The sequence below is a fragment of the Podarcis bocagei genome, assembly GCF_964188305.1.
Source record: "Podarcis bocagei genome assembly, chromosome: 5".
Taxonomy (NCBI): domain Eukaryota; kingdom Metazoa; phylum Chordata; class Lepidosauria; order Squamata; family Lacertidae; genus Podarcis; species Podarcis bocagei.
This window is the reverse complement of record NC_138129.1, coordinates 39,208,647-39,230,847: the sequence shown is the minus strand read 5'-3', so window position 1 is coordinate 39,230,847 and position 22,201 is coordinate 39,208,647. Positions and strand designations below refer to the sequence as shown.

At 43.6% G+C, this 22,201-nt stretch overlaps 2 protein-coding genes across 2 annotated transcripts; one reads left to right on the top strand and one right to left on the bottom strand.

Annotated features, from left to right (window-relative positions):
* Window positions 1-4,762: 4,762 nt before the first annotated feature.
* WDR77 (WD repeat domain 77) lies at window positions 4,763-12,934 on the bottom strand. The gene is made up of 10 exons (XM_081195203.1): window positions 12,706-12,934; window positions 11,515-11,700; window positions 10,537-10,678; window positions 10,403-10,452; window positions 8,780-8,850; window positions 8,479-8,533; window positions 7,693-7,764; window positions 7,489-7,597; window positions 7,181-7,249; window positions 4,763-6,134 (listed from the first exon to the last, which is right to left on the bottom strand). The coding sequence occupies exons 1-10, from the start codon at window positions 12,842-12,844 to the stop codon at window positions 5,975-5,977; spliced, it is 1,053 nt and encodes a 350-aa protein (XP_081051329.1). The 5' UTR covers window positions 12,845-12,934; the 3' UTR covers window positions 4,763-5,974.
* A 1,112-nt stretch (window positions 12,935-14,046) lies between these two features.
* ATP5PB (ATP synthase peripheral stalk-membrane subunit b) lies at window positions 14,047-21,640 on the top strand. The gene is made up of 7 exons (XM_081195209.1): window positions 14,047-14,201; window positions 14,283-14,328; window positions 16,385-16,530; window positions 17,213-17,376; window positions 18,595-18,720; window positions 20,616-20,795; window positions 21,507-21,640. Exons 1-7 carry the CDS (start codon window positions 14,171-14,173, stop codon window positions 21,576-21,578), a joined length of 765 nt encoding a protein of 254 aa, XP_081051335.1. The 5' UTR covers window positions 14,047-14,170; the 3' UTR covers window positions 21,579-21,640.
* The last annotated feature ends 561 nt before the right edge of the window (window positions 21,641-22,201 follow it).

Sequence of the window (22,201 nt, the reverse complement as noted above, 5' to 3'; positions counted from 1 at the left end):
GCACAGTACATGAAATGTACGTATAGCCTTGAAGTATTGCTTTCAGTTTTTTAAAAAAGTAAAGCTATAATCCTTGCAGCTGTGCAGACATGCTTGTGGGAGAAGAATCATAAACTGGGAAGGGGAGGGGCACATAAAACTCTCTCATATTTTAAGCGGCCTGGTCTATGACCTGTGCTGGATCAGGCCAATCTAGCCCAGCATCCTGTTCTCACACTGGCCAACTAGATGCCTGTGGAAACCTTGTGAACAGATGAGCACAACACTCTCCCTACCAGTGCTCCCCAGTAGCTGGTGTTCAGAGGGATACCACTGCCATGCCAAGTTTGCTGCCATGCAGGTTGACAGAAAAAAGCATCAGGTTCAAAAGCATAGCTTTCAACTTACAGATTCGAAAATAAGGGACCAGCAGCCTCGAAAATAAGGGATCAGCAGCCAAAATAAGGGATTTTCCTAGCACAGGTATGTTCAACTTCTGAGCCCCTCCGAGCCAAAGGCAGAAAGCCCAGCCAGCAGCCAAACGAAGCCTCAAGCAGTGGTTCCCACAGCACAGCAACCCAGCAAAGGGGATGCAGCAAGGAAAACCACCGTCACCTCTCCGCTGGGAAGCACTGAGCAAAGGCGAGTCCCCAGGCAACGCGGCCGATTTGATCGGCACAAGGCATGCAAGCTCCACCCTCCAGTTGTTCTTAGACTCCTTATTGGGTGAACAATGCAGCCAAGCAACACAGCTGGAGCCTCCCTCTTCTCTGGCCGGCAGGGAGGCAGGGAGGGAGAGGAGCTGCTTCCTTTGAAACCCGGGAAATTTAAGGGACATCATCAATAAGGGACAGCAGTGGGACATGGCGCTGGGATAAGGGACTTTCCCGCCAAATAAGGGACGGTTGACAGTTATGTTCAAAAGATGCTGAATTTCAGCTGCCTTCCTTTTCAAGCGACTCAAAACTTTCCTGCCCCAAACATCCTATGAAGCCAGACATGGGAAAGGGGTGTGCAGTTTACCCTGAACAGGCCTAATTAGGCCCACAAATTAATGCTTCCTACCACTGCTTTAGATACCATCTCATTCTGGTAGTGTACACAAACTCTGCTTTTGTAGGCAACTGGGGATAGGTTTTTGGCTTCCAGGTAGATGATCCATATTAATCCAGCCTCCACCTCCCTCGCTGTTGTCTTTAATATCAAGACCAGATGAGTCATCTTAAGTAAAGATGCACATCTGATGGGGCAACATGAGCAGAAAAGCTTGTTCTGCTGCTTACGAAGACTCAAGCTATAAATAGAAAACACATGTCTTCAAAGCTGCCCATACAACTACTTTCAGCAAGCCCTAACAGGAGAGTCTTTTGAAATGGCGAATACTTGCATTAATCCTCTCAGAGGCACAAAACAAAACTCTCTGAAACTTAAAAAAACACCACAACCATCCTTAATTTTGTATAATGGGTATCTTAAGTGTACAAGTGTGTTCATGTTGTTTTAAAATGGCGGCAAAGGCGCCGTAAGATCCCAGTAAGTTAGCAAAAAAAAGAGGCAGAATTTGACCAAACATGTTTGGGAAGCAACTTTTGGGATACTAAGCCGAGACCCAAACCTGACTCTCATCTGAAGCCTTGTGCCCAGAACACTATTGGATTCCATGCTCTGCTGAAAACTGTCTATTTAAAAATCTTTGGAATCAATACAGTGGTACCTCGGGTTAAGTACTTAATTCGTTCTGGAGGTCCGTACTTAACCTGAAACTGTTCTTAGCCTGAAGCACCACTTTAGCTAATGGGGCCTCCTGCTGCCGCCATGCCACTGCTGCACAATTTCTGTTCTCATCCTGAAGCATAGTTCTTAACCTGAGGTACTATTTCTGGGTTAGCGGAGTCTGTAACCTGAAGCGTGTGTAACCTGAAGCGTATGTAACCTGAGGTACCACTGTATTTCCCTTCTTCTGCGCACAGCCAGGGAGCGTATTCATAACTGCTGAAAGAATTACTGAAAAAATTATTAGTAAAAACAATTAAAAGCAACTATTTAAAAGGTTTTTTTAAAAATAAAAAACATCAGCTATAGACTAAAAATAAATTAAAACACATGCCAGCATTTTGCATATGTAGGTAAGCTTGTCTAAACAAGAACGTGCTTAGCAGGTGCCGAAAAGCCCCTGCCCAGTGTCAATAGGCAGGGAGATTCAATGTGTAGGCACTGCCACACTAAAATACTGATTTCTTACAAATGTAGAATGAGCATTATGGGGTGCAAGTTTCATAGACTGAAGTGACTGACTGGGCAAATATGGCTATATTGCAGGCAGACTGGTCCTAAGCTGTTAAGGGCTATATATATTAATAGTAACACTTTTTGAGCTTGGCCTGGTAGCGAATCAGAGCAGTTCTCTGCTCACAGATGTTATATGGTGACAAGGTCTCAGTCCATTCTGCACTAAGCGCAGTTTCCAGATCAAACTTAAGGGAAGCCAAACACATTGCAGGTCCATCTGACAATCTTGCCAAAAGGGTTTCTACTCACAAGTGAGCAGCTGGGCCGGTCATAAACTACCCAATTAGGCTACTTACCTGCAATTCAAAAGATAAGGATGCAGCTGAAAAGTTAAGCCTTTTCTACAAAGGGCTGTGTAATTTTCCACACTTTCAGAAAGCTGCAACGTTACCGTTCAAGCTAATTCTATCAACTAGCTCATACAGCAAACCCAACAAAGAATCTTGTGACACTATAAAGGATGGGCAGCCCACCTGGTACCCTCCAGGTATTTTGGGCTACAGCTCTCACAATCCCTGACCAGGAGTCAACCTGGCTGAGACTAATGGGAGTTGTAGTCCAACAATTTCTGGAAGGCATTAGGTTGGCTTCCCCTGCCCTAAAGACTAACAGGTTTATTGTGGTCTAAGTGTTTGTAGATGAGTCGACTTCCTCAGATCTAGCAATCTTTCAGGCACCTGTTGCAGTTTCTTTAGCAGGATTCATCAGAATGGAAGAGACAATGTGAGATAAAGTCACACATCAATATAAGTTCCCTCACCAAACTTTTCAGGTTATACTTGCATGGGAATCTCACATTCAGGAAGGGAAACCTTTGACCATTTTAGACTAAGAAATAAGCAACAGCTGCCACCTTGTGGTACAGAGAAAAACCCAGTATAGAAAAATGTACAAAGCTATTAAGGCAGAGTTCAGATACTAGGCAGGCACAGCAGGGTGTGGCGGTGCTGTTTTGAGGTGCAAGATTCGATACAACCCCTCCACCACACTGAAGTGACATCGGTGATATATGTGGAGGCTCACATTTGCAAGACTGTTTTTCCTTCCCATTTTTTTAAAGGGAAAATTGTGATGAAACACAAGTGGAACATGTGCACCGCCTACCAGTGACTCATTACTCACATTGCAGTTTGTGTACGTCGGAGGCCTGCCCTAATTTCTTGCTGAAAACTACCCTCTCCACATGGACATAGGCCCTGAGGTTGATAGAAGCCCAGGCCATTTCCAGCTTTTGAAGCCTCTAACTATAATAAGAATAAAATATTACAACACCTGAACACAACATAAGGCACCAAAAGCAGAGCAGGGCACATTCAGCTAATGCTTTTCTAGCCGAGAAGGTGCGTCACATTTTGGCCTGATGGGCATAAAAAAAGGTTGCGAATCGTGTCCCCCAAATTAACAAGTGTCTAAATTTGAGACCCCCTTTGAGACTGAGCCCCTGGACCAAGTGGGTATCCTGCCCCACCCCCCGAATTGGCCCTGGTGAGAGGACAGTATGGATTGAGGACCTGCCGTTTATTTCCTTAAAAAGTGGCTAATTTATGCTCCTCTCAAAATGGTGACTAGTGAAACATGTGGTTTAGTCCTTTGATACATAGGAGAAACACAGCTCAACAGACTGCAGGCATGGCCAGTGAATGTCTGAAACTGCCCCAGAATTAAAATGGAAAGAGCGTGGGGAGAGAAATTTAGGACAAGTGTTAACCTGAAATTACAAAATGTTTGGTTTAGTGCTCCTCTCAGACTTAATAAGGTTTGTAATTTGTTTTTGGTTTTTTTTTTTAAAAAAGGTAAAATTGTTTTCTCACAGGTTTTTCCTCCAGAAAATCTGGAAAATGTATTTTTCTTTTGCAAGAAAATACCATATAAGCTTCCGTTGAGAACATAAGGGAGGCCAGAAGAGCTCAGTCACATTCAGAAGACACTGTGGGGTAATTCATGGTCTTTATGTTGACATGTGGCCTTTATGTTGTTCATAATCCACAGGAAACAGTACATCTTGTGAATGCAGACAACAGCTTAAGGATATACTTGCTTGACCTTGTGAGTGGGGTTTTTAAAGCTGTGCTTTGAGACTCAGGTCCAGTCATCCTGAGTGACAAGGTGTACTGTAGGGTTATGGGGAGCTGAGGAACAGGACACATGAGTACTATGCATGCCTTCTAGCCAACAGGGTTACCTAAGAAAGCAGTGGCTGAGCAATGGTCCAGGTCAAGAGGCCACTGAAATGAACAGGAATCATTTCCCCTCCAAGTCACTCTGGATGAATTGCAATTATGTGTGCATCTGAAGCCACTTAATATTTAATTATTTGAGTTCAGTGATGTTTTTAGGGAGGAAAGCTTTACAACTGAGCAAAAACAGGATCTGAAGTTTTATGGCCCTGACATCTTGAAATATCACTGCAAAGAATGCAAAGTTCCATTTAGAAGAGGATTCGAAATAAGAGGCATAATGAGGACACTGCCAAATAAAACAGAAAACCGTCTCATTTAAAAATGAAAAGGGATTTATTTCAAAAACTGCCTTCCCTTTTGCGTGCGATCATCTCTATCCATTTCATGTCACAATCGTCCTGGAGTAGTGCTTGCTGCCGACATAAAATAAGCAGTTTGTCTTCCTTTGCTCCAGAAAATCACGGAAGACAAGGGGATGCCTCCCAGTAGTTCTCCCATTACAAAACCATGATGTGTCACATCAGCATGCGCACCTTACATCTTCTACTCCACCATGGGACACGGGTGTGAATACATTAAACAAAACAAAATGTACAACATATGAGCCTTCCTGCTTGGAAACTGGCTGTAGAAGCACAACAACAGTTGGGATTTCACATAACAACTACATAGATTTGCAAACACCAACGTTGTCAGTTTCTAATTCTGAGGGGGGGGGGGAATGGCTTCCTATCAGCTTATCTGCTTTGCTCTACATAATGTAACCTGAGAGCTGGGAGCAAGTAGGTCCGCAGACTTCAAGAGCTGCAGAGCGGTGTGGTACCCACCCCATCCCAATCTTGCACACAATTCTCTGCAGCTCAGTTCAAAACCTATGTTCTACAAGAATGCTTTGTTGTCCCCGCTTCCAAGGACACAACCTAAAAACTAAGCCTTAGTTCAAACTTTCCACTGATGGGGCTTATGAGTTCAATCTCACCCATTGCCTGGCTACACATATAGCATGCTTTCATGTCTATATCTACATAACTTTATCCCAGATGAGATTCCATATCACAATACATTGCATCCTCAAGATGGGACAATTTAGACCACTTTTGGCAGGATTACCTCACAGTCTCTCAAAGTCATAATTAAAACCCCAATGCAAGGCTGCCCCCCCAAAAGCCTACAAATTCCTGAAAGGTTGTATTAATTCCCCATTCAAAAAAGGGCTACACACACACACTTCTCTTCAACTTTGGAGGTTCTAAAAAAATAGAACTAAAACAAAATGAACCCAATTCTTTATGATTGTGTACTGTGCTGTCACCATCAATCAGACTTCTGATGCTCAAAGAATCTCATTGGCTGCAACAGTGGTTGAAATGAGCTAGTGCTCACCTAACATGAAATTGCTACAGGACTTTTCTTCATCGCTGCAAAGGCCATATTCATCCCCAGGACTCGACCAAAACAAAAACAAAAAACCGAAAGCAAAAAAGATGCTATTCCAGGGAGAATGACCCCAAATGGAACACACAGATCTATGAAGTTATGTTGTTTTTTCCAGAAGGATGGTTATTCTGCATCGGGACTGTATGATGTAGAACCTGATGGTCCCATCCAACCGTTGTCAGTGAGACTTTGTTTAATGGTGACCACGATAAGCCTTTCACAAAGTCTCGATGGGACCGGTTTCTAAAACTGGAAAAGATATAAAACATTAGTTCTGCTACCCCAGACACATATCACTACAGCTCCAAATAATGAACAAACCTCCCCGAGCTGGCATTGTTTCTTGCAATTTATTAGAAATAGAAAATAATTGGACTCAAATGCTAATGCAAAATGAGATTGCAGATTCTAATGGCTTAAAAAAATAAAAATAAACAAAATAACTGCTCTAACAGCAGGATTGGGGTGAGGAATCTGTGACCCTCCAGATGTTGTTGGACTTCACCTTCCATCAGTCCCAAGCCAGCACAGCCCACGATCAGGAATGGTGTGAGTTGGAGTCCAGCATCATCTAGCAGTTCCCTAGTCAAGCTGGAACATCATTATTTCCAGGCTGAAGGTGCAAGAAACAATGCTCTGTAAGTGTCAATTCCTGGTTTCCATCTCTTCCTGGCTACAGTGTGGCTGATAAGAGAGGAAAGCCAATGTACGCAAACAGCAAAGTAGGTACTGAACATAGTCCCCAACACCCATAATGGAAGACAATTTGCAAGGTAGCAAGATGGGCAGTGTTATTGCCTCACCCTTTTGCCTCAATTTAGTCTGTCTCTGCTAAACAAAGATATACCAAGCTCAGTAAACCCAGTCCCTACTCCCCTTCTTTGCCTGACACTGCTGACCCGGGGGACGAGACCAAAAGGGTGAGGAAGCCCTCATTTCACTTCAACTCCTCAGCCACCTTCCAAGCAGCTACCTCCACAGGGTAAGTAGGGATGGGGGTGGGCCTGGTTTACCATGCCTATACCATCCCTCCTCCTTAGCCAGCGATGACAGCTTTGGTGGCCTTTGGCACTGACCAATGACTTCAGACATATTGCTAGTTATACATTTGTAATGGACCAAACGGATGCAGGAATTCATTTACGGTGCCGTTTTGGATTTCTCCAAGTGCATGCAGCTGCCACACCAGGTATTTCGCAGGATTGTGGCCAGTTTGTTGAAAATGTAACTGAGCCCAGAAGGAGGATACTGAGAAGAGAGCAGGGCAAGGATCGATGGGACGGTCGTGTACTCACACTTCTGAGAACCTCGAGTCAAGAACAACTACTGAGCAGTCTTCACTGATGGAAGCCAACAGGGGTGAGCTAGAGGAGAAATGAAAAGTTTATGTTTACACATTTATTTTTTTTAGCTCCAATATGCCAAGCAAAATAAAAATGCATTCACTAGGAAAAGTTGACCTTTCCCTAAGTCCTGTAGATGTGAACAAGCATTTCAGGAATTTACAGAGCTGCCAATCAAGAAACAATAATGTCTATTCAGTTCCCTGCCCCTGGCCAGGAAACCAATGCATGTATCTAGAAACTGATACTGCAGATCATACCTATGTGCAGAAAAAGCAAATCCGGTGACGCTTCGGGAGTGCACAGGTGAGCTTAGGGCAGAGTCTGTGTTCTTTGTGTCCACAAGGACAACAGTCCCACTTTCGTCACCTTCAAAACAGTAACATAGAGGAGCAGCATTATTAGAGAGACACAAACATTTTCTTGCCCTGTCTGGAAAACAAGCATCAATAAATACTCCTTACCCAATACAAAAGTGTCCGTTCGATGTGGATGCCACACCAGGGAGGTAGGGAGGTTACTAAAGGCACTGCAGGCTACACAGGGAAGGGAAAAAAGGGAAATTCTGGTCAGTCTCAAAGTTCTCTAAAATAGCTGACAGACTGTAAGGGTTGGAGTTAAAAGGGTGGGGATAGAAAGGAAAAACAGAAACTGCTCATCCCACCAATTCCAGACAGCCCAATATTTATGGAATTCTGTAATAGAAGTATGTCTGCAAACCATGATTTTGAGCTCTGGCAGTATTCAACCATATAATTCTGCTTGCATAAAAAGTACCACAAGCACAATGAGACTTCCACAACTGCATCATCCCCAAATCTGCTCAGGGAGTTGGGGGGGGAATCCCAGAACAGAGACTTAGGGGGCATGCAGAGGGAGAGGGGGACCATTCCAAAGAACTAGATGAAATCTTGCAGTGACTAAACCATTTGCTTAGTGCTACACCAAATACAACTCTTAGTCCTAACTGTAGTTAGTGTAAACTGGGGATAAAGGGAACTGTGAAAGGAGTGTGCAAACTCACAGTACATACCTCAGAAATTAATGGATCTCACTAAGTCAAGTTTTTTAAAAAAAATTTAAGTAGATCTATTCTTAGGAAAGCTTAGTTGAATGCCACTCAATAAAATTATTATTATTAGAATATTCCTTAATTCATACTTTCTTCTGGGCAACAAGAACTCTGAATAAAATATTATTCAACTTAAACCACAGGAAATGCAGACATAATCTAACGCCCCAAAACATACCAATCCGAGTTGCTGGTTTTGGTGATCTGGTATCCCAGAGTAAAATCCTGCCATCCTAAAAAAGAATGAGATAAAATAAGCCTTAAAAGCAGAATTATCATAGTAGCGGGCACGTATGGACCACCGTTTCCACCCTAAAAAGGAACTTTCTCAGTTTTATCAGGCCTCTCTCTCTCTCTCTCAGTACTGTGCAATTCCATTAGCTTTGTGCTCATATCGACAATATCAAAGATATCCAAATCCTTTCACCTATAGGCTAAATTTGAATCTACAAAGTTCTAGAAACAAAAGTTGGTTTTACCTCTGCACAGGACAGGAACACGGTGTCTTTTCCAGGGCAGGAGGCCACACATGTCACTGGACTGGAATGAGCTGGCCAAAATTAAACAAAAAGCACATAATATGCTACATTAATATGGGCTTGTCTAGGTGGTGATTCAAGGCTGGATGCATTGTGAGTAGAAGGCATTACTGCACATGAATGGAAGAGAAGGAGCCATTCACCCACAGGCAGCATGTTAAAATTGACAAGTTAGCTTGAAGGGGGGCGGAAATAAGACAGGACTAATAGCTAGTGTAGGGACGCGGGTGGCGCTGTGGGCTAAAGCCTCAGCGCCTAGGGCTTGCCGATCGAAAGGTCGGCGGTTCGAATCCCCGCGGCGGGGTGCGCTCCCGCTGCTCGGTCCCAGCGCCTGCCAACCTAGCAGTTCGAAAGCACCCTCGGGTGCAAGTAGATAAATAGGTACCGCTTACCAGCGGGAAGGTAAACGGCGTTCCGTGTGCTGCGCTGGCTCGCCAGATGCAGCTTTGTCACGCTGGCCACGTGACCCGGAAGTGTCTCCGGACAGCGCTGGCCCCCGGCCAATAGATGTGAGATGGGCGCACAAACCCCAGAGTCTGTCAAGACTGGCCCGTTCGGGCAGGGGTACCTTTACCTTTAATAGCTAGTGTGTGAATCAAAGAGTCACAATTAGCATCATGTGGCTCCCAAAGTAACATCTCAAAAGGCCTTCAGGAGGTCAGAAGGCTAACTTGGAATAATAGATCAAATGAAAAATGCTGGTGTGTGCAAAGCCAGTTGCAAAAAATGGGGTTCTGGTTGCTTAGTTGCTGTTGCAAATTTTACTGTAGAACTCTAGATCAGATATATTCTGCTGGAATCGCTGGGTTAATTTAGGGGTGGGTTTGTGTTCCTGCAAAAGCAATAACTACATTATACAAATCTCTAGAAAGATCACCTTGCTGCTTCTCCCCAAATTATACTGCCCAAGATTTAAGCTCTGGGAATGTGAACTCCTTTAGCCAATTCGATTCACCCTAAAAACCCAAAGGAACTAAGTAGTATTAAATGACTCTTCTGCGGTTATCTGTAGAATGGAAAGTGATCCCGCAAAGATCAATGACTAAACAGCATCAAAACATCCCACACAAGAGGGAGCAAAGGCGTGCCATTTTATTTTATCAAATACTACCTGCTGAGAAATTGTTTGCAATGACTGTGTTGTTAATCAGATAAGATTGTAAGTCTGTCTCATACATCCTCCCCCCTCCTGCTGTTTTGCTTTCATCTAGCATTCAGCAGTATTGTGATAATATGGGACACTAACAGCTTGAAAACATGCCCATGGAAGCTCTACACATGTTGGAGAGAACATGCAACATGGATAAGACACACAGAAGCCACAGTGTTTCCTTCAACACTGTGGAAGGCAGTTGCAGGGGCGTTGAAGAGATTCAGATTGTTCTCTGCTGCTCAGTCATAAAGCTCATTATGTCAGCCACAGGGCTACCCACGTTCTCATACAGCCTGACACCTCGTGGCTATAAAACTGGGGGAATGGTTGGATCACATACAAGGTCTGCTCGGGAGGAAGGGCAGGATAAAGTAATAAAAATAAAGAAATAAATCAAGCTTAGCACTCACCTCTGTAGGTGTTGAGTACTGTTTGTTGAGGGATGTCCCAGATCTTCACACTAGACATAAAATCCAGAGCAGGTTAAAAACTAGAATGGATACTTTTACAGTAAAGCAGAAAAGAAGCACCACAAAGGGATCACCTGAAGTCTTTGCTGCCACTGACGGCCTGTGTGTTGTTGGCAAGGACACTCACTGTTGTCACAATGTCGTCATGCTCGTACTTACAGAATTTGTTCACGATCAGAGTTTCATTCTCATCTAGTTCCCAAAGTTCCACGGCACCTAAACAAAATGAGAATCAAAGTCAGCAGCAGAATACCTAATGAAAGCCCTACATACTTAGTCGGTAAGTGGTGGGCTCCATTACTTAACGTTATTGGTAAGCCAAAGACGACTTTTTCTACACCAGAAACAAAATCACCCCCACCACCGAACTACTTTAGCAGCCCCAAAGCAGGGAACTCTGCTTTAAAATGTCACACCTAGTTAAAGTAAAGCTAAAATGACAGGGTTGGATCCAGGAGTGTCCTTTCAGGCACAAGAAGCAGAAACTTCCATTCATGGAAAAGGAAGAGAAGCAAAATTGACTGCTTTCCAGCACCCCCAGCTCCTCCCATGCTATTCTATTAGTAGATGATTTGCAGGGGGGAAATCAGCCAAAGAGACTCTTCTTCTTCCACTACCAGGCATCAGGAATGGCTGCTCCATGAGTTCATGCTACTCACAAGACCTTAGGATCCAACCCACATATTTTATAGCAATTTGCAATGCACCTTTTATCCAGCAATGACAGTGCTTGCTCCAGGCCTCAATCTCTTCAAAGATCTCATGTCAAATTATTTGACTGCTACAAATGAGTGATTGTAGAAAATCCAGGATTTCCAGATGAATGTTCTTTAATGTTCTTGGAAGCAGCCAACCAAGTTACCATGATAAGAATTACAGTCCAAAAGAACTGGAAGGCAGTCATAAAGAGACATGTCACTTTTTGGTTTAAAAATTCTCTTTAGCATTGAGAACCACTTCAGAAAGGAAGCATAGCTTCATCCTTATGTGATCTTGGCCGTAATTTATAAGGCACTAAGAGGTTCCAGGAGACACACTTCTCTGATGCTCACCTGAATCCGAAGCTACCAAGATGCCTTTATCAGCAACCCATTTCAGATCTGCTATTCCTGCTTCAGTCTGAACTCCCGCAGAGCAAAAGCCTTCATTAGGAGCTTTCGATGGGTCCTTGAACACCCAAATAGAACCCACCCAGCAACGTCCACTCAAACTGGAAGCTCCCAGGAGCAAAGAACCATCTGGAAAATAAACAGAGTTAAGCTACAATGATATATTTGCAGTATGTGGCTCACCTAAATTTAGCATAAAGAGAAATGCTACCACTGATTAATTATTGAATGCCAAAGTTGATCTTGTTGCTATTCAAAACTCCTACATAACACAATCTCTTTGCAAAGGAATCACAATTCACCAGAAAAACAGGCAAGGCCTAACACAACCGAAGGTCAAGCTCTGCTCAGAGCCCATCCTAGAATCCAGACTGTTATGGAAAAACATCGGGGGGGGGGGGGAATCCTATTGACAACATCCAAAATGTCACTTAATAAACGGCTGAAACAAAGCCTTACATGAAGGCAAATTATGTAGTCTCATTTCTTTTTTAAAAAGCATGTAACTGAATCTACTAGGGTTTTTGAGGACAGCAGCTGGAACAAATCTGGCATGGTGGAGTAGTGTGAAGTTTTTTCTCAAGTGCACTGAATAGTCATTGAACATCAGTGAACAGGTAATGCAACAGATAGAAATCCAGATAAAGCTCATTGTACTAAGCTCCTAAACCTGATTTTTCAATAACAGAGCTCAATCCCCTTAAAGAAATGCTCCTCTGAACCTAGAAAGTGTAGCTACATATCAACATATAAAGGGAAGAGCCATGCTTCACAGCTCGAGCATAAGCAATGTTCCACTTTCGAAGTCACCCACTGCAGGTAAGCGTTTTGGGACACAGTTGCAGGAAGACTTTGCAATGAAATAAATTTGAGGTTGCAACCTTGCAAAGTCGCATCACTTTCCACCCTGGGTCGCGCGTATTAAAATCGACTGCAGACTAGGCACAAAAGGGCTTTAACCCGGGAGGCGTCCCGAACTCCACGCGGGGCCACGAGCAGGGAAAGTAGCCCACAAGGGATGCCCGGCTAAAGGGATGACGCGGCAGCAACGGGGCGGGCGCCGAGCTGTGGATGCCTGGAGGGCGCGGGTCCCCCCGGTTGGCGCGGCGGGGGCAGCTCGCGACCGGCGCCTACCTGCCCGGTAGTGGGCCCCGTCCAGGTGCCGCTCCATGCAGGCGGGCGCGTTGGGCGGGATGCTCCACTCGGACCCGGCTTCTCCGTCGGCCGGCTGAGCCGGAGCCGCTTTAGCCGGAGCCGCCTTCGCTCCCTCCATGGCCGCAGAGACGCGCGCGGACAAACTTGGAGCGCAACCCACGTGCTCCCAGGACACCCCGTTCCGCCCCCCGCCCCGACAGCTCTCGGCGCCGCTTCTCTCGCGAGAACTCCCGAAGCTTCGTTTCTCCTCTCTCGCTCTCTCCCCCCCAGTTTCTTCTCCTCCTCCCCAATTTCCGGGTTATGAGTGGGTCTCGGACACCTGCTTCTCTCGCGATATTTTCTAAGCGATTCGCGCAGTGAAACCCACAGAGATAGAAAGGGAAGAGTGAACATCTCAGAATTGACTTTTAATTCACCTTCAGCAACTCCGCGGTACCAAAGGGAGAGCACGGCGCGCCACATGTTTCTAAGAACGCTGGATCTCTATCTGTCCATTTAAAGGGGGCCACACTGCAGGGTTGCCGTAAACTACTCTGCTTCAACACCTGGCCGCCTTCCATTTTGCGCCGTTAACGGTAGCTGCACTAGCACAGCGCCGCAGAAATCCTCTCGCTTTTAAACCCTTCTAACTTTTTGCAATGTCGGGATAGCAACAGCGAAGAGCCGTCTTTGGCCACGCTCTCAACTGCAATCCTGAAATGTAGGCGGTGTGTGTGGGTGTGTGTCGGGGTGGTAATAGCCGACGCTCAGCCAGCGCCTCCCCACCTTCATCTGCTACACAGCGCCAACTTGGGTGGCATTTATTGATTTTTTTATTGCATAGCTACCCACTTTTTCTGCGGGGAGATAAAGGTGGCGCACATCGCCGTCCCCTTTTTTCCTGGTTATCCTCACATCGACCCTGCGAGGCTGCCTCAAGGTCAACCCAATGAGCTTCCTGGCTGAGCGGGGTCTCGAATCCGACACTGACCACACGCCACAACTGAGCAGAAGTTTGTGTGTGCGTAATATTTATATTAAAAAATTTAAAATATATATATTTTTTTTAAAAAAACAAGCTTTGCATTCGCTCTGCTGCATTAGCCCCGCCACAGACAATACTGCAAATGCGGATTGTCCACCGCTTCCTATCGTTGCCCGTGGGAGGCAATACCCGCAAGTTCAGCCCCTGCGGCAACTCTATCCCTCTTAGCTTTAGCTCTACCTCTACCCCCCTCTCTCTCTCCCGCCCCCCTTTTGTTCTCGCGCGATTCTCCGCCCCGTCTCCGCGGTGACGCTCGCCGCATTGGTCCTCTCGGCCCAGCTGTTCCGATAGGTCCAGAAAACCACGGCGAAGAAGGCGAGACCTCTCGCGAGACCTCCTCCACGGAGGCTGCCATCTTGAGTTCTCTTCGCCGGGAGGGTCACAGGGACGGAGAGGGCGGCGGGAACAGCGGCAGCCGCGATGTTGTCTCGTTTGGCCGTGCGCGCCCTGGGTAAAGCGGGGGCTGCAGGGCGGGTGGGCTGTTGGGTTTCGGGGGGCTGTGCTTTGACTCTCTTGTTCTTGCCTCCCGCAGCCCCGGCTGGTGGCCTGAAGAGCTTGGCGCCCGCTCTGCCCGTGGGGTGAGTGAATGCAGGTCGTGAGGAGGGTGGCCTTGGAATAGGAAGAAGAGGGAGAGGAAGCCGCTGCTTTTCTCCGGGAAAAGCACAGGGAATAAAGAGGAGGTTAGGCTCCTAGAGGAGGCCGCAGCGACGCAGGTCGTCGTAAAGACTCACAGGGATCATGCAGGTTAGGAACGGGAATCCAGGCCACAAGAAGCGGAAAGGTGCAACTCAATTATATTGGTATAATGCAGTGGTGGCGAACCTTTTAGAGACCAAGTGCCCAAACTGGAACCCAAAACCCACTTATTTATCGCAAAGTGCCAACACGGCAATTTAACCTGGATACTGAGGTTTTAGTTTAGAAAAAACAACAACTCATACATTAGGGTTAATGTAACCATTTCCACTGATATATAATTTTATTTTTTCTCTAAAAAAATGTTTAGGAATACTCTCATTTTGACTCAAGAAAATCACCATCAGGAAAAATAAATACAGTTCTAATTGGGGAAAATAAATACAGTTAATTTCTTCTTCTGTTAAATTTACAAAATCTTTAGGGGTATGCGTCCCCACAGAAAAAAAGCACTGGTATTACTCCAAAAAAAAGTAGTGTTATGAGCCATCCAGTCATTGGTGTACACTGGAAGGCTGTACTAAGAGCCACCCTCCCTCTCCCAATTTTTAATATGGGATAATATTAATTGTTTGTGTGCGCACATACAAATAAATATAAACAGATAAATAAACCCAGCCAGATGGTTGGGGTATAAATAATATATTACCATATTGGGGGATTCCATATTAAGAAAATGGGGGGAGATTGCCAAGAGTTTTTGAGCTTTCGGGGTGGGGGGGATTGCTTACAATCGCACAAGGCGCCAAACACACACATCGTTTCCACGCTCAAATCGCCACAACGGCAGCCAGTGGAAAACAGCCCTTGACACAGCAGCCAATCATCTGCACCATCGCCGCAGAGAATCTCCTGCTCGGGTCTTTCAGGAGCCCCAAAGAGTGGTGCTTCTCCCTCCCAGCCTGGAGCAGGAGGTGTGGCAGGCAAGTCGTGGGCATGTCCCTTCGTGTGTGCGCGCTCTTGCCCAGACACCTGTCGCTTCCCTGCTCCCCTCCACACCTTCTGTGCCACCTGATTGGCGGACGCGCAACTTCCCAATGCTCTAGGGAGTATTTATCCTCCGCAGTGGCCTGGGAGGGGGGAATGGCCGCCCACTTCGCCAACACCCAGCAACGGCCCTACTTTGGTGCTGAGTGCCGCCTTTTGCACGTGTGCCAAAGGTTCGTTAGCACTGGTATAATGTACAATGGATGCTCGGGTTGCGAATGTGATCCCTGCGGGAGGCGTGTTCGCAACCCGCAGCGCCGTGTCTGCGAACTCACAGGTCGTGATTTGGTCTTCTGCACATGCGCAAAGTGCATACCAAACTGGGATACCAAACTTCAAGGGACTGTCTTGTTTAGGCACGTTGGAAACATGCTTTTCTGTGTTAAAAGTGGTTTGTTTTGGTGTTGCTATCTTTGTTCTTGAAGTTTAGCCCTTCCTGTCTCTCTGTGATTGCTTTTTCTCCCCCACAATTTTTAGTCTGCTATTAAGTTATGCTTGCATAAGATGAAAGCATAAATATAATAGGGAGATTAATTTTATGCATGATTTTGGAGAATTTGGAGCCTTTTCCAAGTGCTACAGCTTGCACGCTTTATGGATGTGACAGTGATGCTTTGGAATTCCTAGGGAGACATACATTGTCACTAATGCCCGGTGAAGACCTGAATCCTTAAATATGCCTTTGGAGAAAGCTCAGTTGAGAAATCTGTTTTGTTTACTGATTCTATTTTTATAATATTTGATAATGTTCTTTCACATTGGATTGATTTGTAACTCAAAGCTGCTAACAGCTTAGAGCTCCTTAATGGAGGTAAGATAGGATAGATTTTTTTTTAAAAAAACACACAGATGATTACTGAATATCCTGAAGCTATTAATTTCTATTTAGCCACAAGTATAACCTTTTTTGGGAAAGGATTTGGAAATATGGAATCATTTTCTTCATCGCAGGGCAGTGAAAATATTCAGACCACTTCACACAAGTCAGCAACACTTGGCTCCTGTGCCACCTCTTCCAGAGACAGGAGGAAAAGTCCGCCATGGAATATTCCCTGAAGAAATTTTCCAATTCTTGTACCCTAAAACAGGAGTCACAGGTTAGCATGCCTGCATGAGTAAACTCTTTGTGAAAGCCAGCTCTTAGTAAGAAACTTCTATTTAAAAAGTATTGTTTAATATTTTTATATCCAATTTTTGAACTGAAGTCCACAAATCACTTAGCAGGTGCCTCTGCTAATGATGAGGTTACACATTATCTTCTGAAGTATGTTGTGTTGATAACAACTTACAGCCAGCATAAGGAAAAGTACCTCAGAATAGATGTGTGCCTTTAGAAATTTGTGTTGTATTTCCTATTTCAACTAAAATTGTGTTTATCTTTATTTTGAGCAATAAATATAATCTCTATTTAGAACAGTGGCTGTCACAGATATGGCTGACATTCCAAAAGGGAGCTGTAGTACATATGTACAAGTTTATCTCTCCTTCCTTCCCTTATCTTTCTCTAAAAAAGAAGAGAGTGTGTTAAAAGGTGATAATGCAAGTATCATAAATTTAAATTAGTTATTAGATTGTAATGTGATTTTGAAAGAAGTAGCACCTCTGATAACTTAGTTAGGGCTTTTCTTGTTTGTGTGTCACAGTTCAAGGGCAACTGAGTTATTTCCCCTGACAGATCTCATGTTCAGGGAGGGTAGCATATTTAATATTAAGGCAAATTTCCTTTATACTGAATGTCTCTATCGTTTTGTGTAATGGTATTGATTTGCTTGCTTTTAGGCCCCTATATGCTTGGGACTGGGCTTCTGCTCTATATGCTCTCTAAGGAACTTTACGTAGTTAACCATGAAACAATAGCTGGAGGTGTTATGGTGGGAATTCTCATCTACATAATTAAGAAGTACGGTCCAGATGTAGCAGCTATTGCTGACAAACTCAATGAGGTAAGACAGCATGTTTATTGCTACTCAGTAATAGAGTTCACATGTTAAAATTCATTTTTAAAAAAGGATACAGCTCAGCATACTATATATAGGATGCTGTCAGTCAAAATGTGAATCATGTCTTTTCCTTGTAAATAATGTGATCAACTAAGGGGTAGTTCCCAGTTCAGCACCATCCCATCCCTCCACCATGCAGTCCTATGCCTCTTTACTGACAGGTAAGCCCCACTGTTTACGATGTGGCTTGCTCTCACTATGCATAGGAGTGCAGTTTTATTGTAATATAATTGCAGTTTTTAGTGCAGCTCAACACTCCTTCATTATTTTGTAGCCTCATCACTGATGTGCTATGGTAATAACCACAATAATAATCATATGCAGTCTCAAGACATCCAGAGAGATTGAGTTTTCTAATGTTCAGTACCGTGATAACTTGGTTCTCGAAATTAATCCGTTCTGGGAGTCCGTTCAACTCCCAAAACTGTTTGAAAACCAAGCTTCCTGCATTTAAGCGGAAGCCACATTGGACGTTCAGCTTCCAAAAAACGTTCGCAAACTGGAACACTTCTGGGTTTGCAGCATCCGGGAGCTGATTTGTTCAACATCTAAGCTGTTTAAGAACCAAGGTACCACTGTATAAGTACCTCCCAAATGAGTTAGATAGTCGGGTTTCATGCTGTTACTAGGCATGCTGTCCAAACTTGGCATTCAGTGATTACAAATTAACTGAATTAGAATGAGGTCATTTTAGAAGAGATTGGGCAGGTCTCAATGTAATATTTTTTCCTATGCAAATGGAGAAGAGGGTATACTACACTTAAAAATACCTATCTGGAGTAGAATTGCATGTGCTTGCTTAATTATTTATTTCATTTATGCCACACCTTTTTCTCCAAAGAGCTCAAGGTGGGATACATTTCATCCTCATTTCATGCCCACGACAATCCTGTAAGGCACGTTAGGCTGGGAGGCAGTGAATGATTGGCCCAAAGTGAGCTTCAAGGCCAAGTGGGGATTTGAACTCTGGTCTCACAGGTCCTAGTCCAGCACTCTAACCATTACACCACGTCTTGAATCCTGCTAATATTCAGTATAATTGTTACTGTCATAACAATTACACAATGGCTTTTTTTCAACATCGCATCAAGGGAAAAGTGCATGATGTGAGTGCAAAACTGGATTTCTCTGAAGGTCAAACTAGCTTGTTTTTTATTTCAGGATGCTATAGCACAAGCAACAGCCGTGAAAAATGACATGATAGCTGAACACACTACGGCTATTGAAGAGGAGAAGAAAGAGCAGTGGAGGGTGGAGGGTCGTCACTATCTCTTTGATACCAAGCGGGTACAGTATTAAAATAAATACACAGTGTGCGAGATCCAGGGCACCATTGGCACAAGTCTTGAGAGTTGACATTGTTGCACAAGTTTAGTTGTCAGGGAGAAGGAGGAGAAGGAGAATAATAGTAATAATAATAATAGGATATGTGCCATGGATTACATCAGTCACTAATGCAAGCCATTCTTTGAATTTGGCTGCTGCAGTATAGCAAGAATTAGGCTCCTACTAGTGCCATGGGTGTTGTGCGAGTGGGTGCTGCAGTTGGTTGTCACCCACTGTTATTGAAGAAGTAGTTCTTGTACAATGTTTAAATAGCAAACTTTTAAAAATGTAATAGTAGCTTTAACATGCCTCTGATGCTTTGCTTTGCTTCACTACTGTCAGTCATAGAATTGTATAGTTGCAGGGGGACCCAGGGGTCATCACGTCCAACCCCCTGCAATGCAGGAATCTCAGCTAAAGCATCCATGACAGGTCGCCACCCAACCTCTGCTTAAAAGCCTCCAAGGAAGGGGAGTCCACCACGTGTTGTGGGAGTCTGTTCCACTGTCAAACAGCTGTTGCTGTCATAAAGTTCTTCCTGATGTTTAGTTTGAATCTCCTTTCTTGAAGTCATTGGTTTGGGTCTTACCCTCCGCAGCAAGAGAAAACTAGCTTGCTCCATCCTATGATAGCAGTTCTGGAGTTCTGAACAGAAATATTCTAAGTGCCTTTAAAATATATCTCTGCCCAATATGAAAAAGAGATGGTAATTGCGGTATCACTAGAAATTTGTAATAATTTGTTTGACTAAATTAGCTATAACATATGCTGTTAACATCAGGATATCATGATGATGAGATTTATGATTAAAACATTTAGCGCTGTCAACAAAAAATGGAATTTCAACCTTTGTGAATCAGGATCAGTGACTTCTGCTGGCAATCATATGCACAATCATAAGGGAGCAAGTTCCATTGAATTTTATGGGACTTCTGTGTAGCGATACCTATCTCATTTAGTTAGTTAAAAGTTAAATATTTCAGTAGAACACTAAGTGACTTAAATCTTCAAACAGAAAGGAATATATGAAATCAAATATAAATTACACATTCATGTTTATAGGATAACACTCCAGTCAGAATTAAATTATTGCTTGAAAATGTATTAGAGAAAATAGATGGTGATGCACCTTTTAATCCCCTACCCACAATCAGTATTTCCAGATACAACATGCTTTTTATTTTGCATTTTTAGGTAGCTTAGGGTTTCGAAGATGAAGTACTGTCCATGTACTGTGGTTAAGGAATAATTCAAAAATATCTATTTGGGGATTCATTGATAAGAAACATTATTAGTACAAAAAAAAACTGGAAAACATTTAAGACATGTATTCCCTTGCTGTTTGTGGAACTGGATCTTAAATAATGTCAGACAGTTGTGCTCTAAACTGAAGAATCATACAAAAAATTCAAATGTAAGTGGTACCAGACTCTATATATAACTAGAGGCTATTGGGAAAAATATATCACATAGAGTTAAAGGCATGCTGGTATAGTATATTCCACTCGGTCCTATTATAGTAACAGGCTGGCTATATGGTCTTGTGGGAAAAACTTTTTGTGGAACTTTCCTTGTGTTAAGTGTTCTAAAAACAAGTATTGCATGTTATAAACAAGATGGAAAAAGCTAGTGGTTAAGGTCTAAATTTACTAACTATATGTGTTTTTGTAGGATGCATATAAGAGGTATTTTCTAAACTGTTCTTCACGTATGTTTTTTGTTGATTTATATCTGTAAATTATTTAAACGGAAGAAATACAAGATTTTGTGCGCATACCGCATGTTCATTTCGCAGAAATACTGTAGTCAAAAGAGTGCCCACAATGGAAAAGTGATTTCATTTCTTGCTTTTCTAGAACAATGTTGCTATAATGCTTGAGACAAACTACAGAGAGAGGCTGTTTACTGTATACACAGAAGTGAAGAAGCGGCTGGATTATCATGTGGCAATACAGCATCTCAGGCGGAATATGGAACAAAATCACATGATCAACTGGGTTGAGCAAAATGTTAGGCAGAGTATTACAGCCCAACAGGTACTTGGAGCAGGCTTCTCTATAGGTTTCCCCTTGCAGTTACCTCCACAGTACAAAATAAGTTTGTGCCTAACCTACTGGAGGGTTTGTGTGTCCCTATGATATGAGTAATGTTTAAGATGCTGCACACCTGTTTTTTCAAAATTTCCATTGGAAGAGATTGCACAGGTGTGGAGGATCTGGGAATTTGTTGGAACTTAGCCAAATAATAGCCAAGCACTTGAATGGGAGATGTAAAGACTAATCTCAGTGTCTGCCTGTTCCCTAAAGGAAAGGGACAAAGGCGAATCTTGTTCCTCGATAACAGTCTATGTGAGACTCGTACCAATCATAGGATTGGTAGCTTTTTTGGACTGGGGAGGATTGGGTGTGCATTCAGATCTTGTCAAACATTGGGGTTGGTCCTTAATTTATTTTTTGCCTTTATGGGCCCTAAAGCATTATTTTAAAAACATGTAGCTGTGCTCTCACCCTTTTTTGTGTGATATTATGTCTAGCCTAAGTAGGTGCCTGGGTCTCCAGCTTTTTATTCCTGCACAATTTTAATCTTGATTCTAAGGACGGACTAAATACTGAGTTATGAAATAATCAGTTAGGTATAGCATGTCGTTTCAGTGTGGTATGATTTCAAATAAAATTGCACATGTCATTCTCCATGAAGCTTTTTTCCTTCCAAGTTTCTTAAAGCATTCATTTGTTTCTGTATTGCAGGAGAAGGAGAGCATTGCTAAGTGCATCTTGGACCTGAAGGCGTTGTCAAAGTCTGCACAGGCAACTGTTTAAACACAATTATGACCTCTTAAACCATATGATGGCAAATCTTAATTAAAACATATATACCGTTTTGTTGGGCTTTCTCTCTGACAGCTTCGGAGTTAAATTTCTTTAGGGTGTTCCATTAACTCCAGTTTACTCTCACATAGAAATAATCAGGAAAGTGTATATAATTTGAGCAACTAATGGCAAGAGGTAGAATGAATGAAACTATGTTTTGGCTCGTGTCACTCTGCAACACTGTACAACTTGGTTTAAGTAGCAGGTAGAAAAAGACAATAAGCTGAAATACAACTTTTCACTTTGAATTAACATTGCAAACACTTTTTAATTTTTTAAAAAACAATCTGTTTCTTCTTCCCTTGCTCTTACAAGCATCTTCCCCCTCCCTCATATCATCCCAACTTCTGTATCCTTCCCAATATCTTGAAGAGCAAAAAAGAGGACAGCCTGAGCTGCTGCCAGTCCAAGCCAGGGAAACGGGCATACGGGGCTGCCCCCGCTCGTGCATGCCTCTTTCTGCAGCTTGGGCTGGCAGCAGCTGTGGCGTGCAGAGGTGCCCAAGCCGCCGCCCCCCCCCCGAAAAAAACTCCAAACCCAGACATCTCCTTTGAAATGTAAAAATCCCCCCA

What these genes read in the sequence shown, in the direction of transcription:
- WDR77 (XM_081195203.1), bottom strand. Translation starts at nt 12,844, where the DNA reads ATGGAGGGAGCGAAGGCGGCTCCGGCTAAAGCGGCTCCGGCTCAGCCG. An exon ending in AGTGGCAGCAAAGACTTCAG is followed by an intron (nt 10,453 to 10,536) that starts GTGATCCCTTTG and finishes TTTTATGTCTAG; the next exon opens with TGTGAAGATCTGGGACATCC. An exon ending in TGTTCCTGTCCTGTGCAGAG is followed by an intron (nt 8,534 to 8,779) that starts GTAAAACCAACT and finishes ATTCTTTTTTAG; the next exon opens with GATGGCAGGATTTTACTCTG.
- ATP5PB (XM_081195209.1), top strand. Translation starts at nt 14,171, where the DNA reads ATGTTGTCTCGTTTGGCCGTGCGCGCCCTGG. An exon ending in TTGCTGACAAACTCAATGAG is followed by an intron (nt 17,377 to 18,594) that starts GTAAGACAGCAT and finishes TTTTTATTTCAG; the next exon opens with GATGCTATAGCACAAGCAAC. An exon ending in AGAGTATTACAGCCCAACAG is followed by an intron (nt 20,796 to 21,506) that starts GTACTTGGAGCA and finishes TCTGTATTGCAG; the next exon opens with GAGAAGGAGAGCATTGCTAA.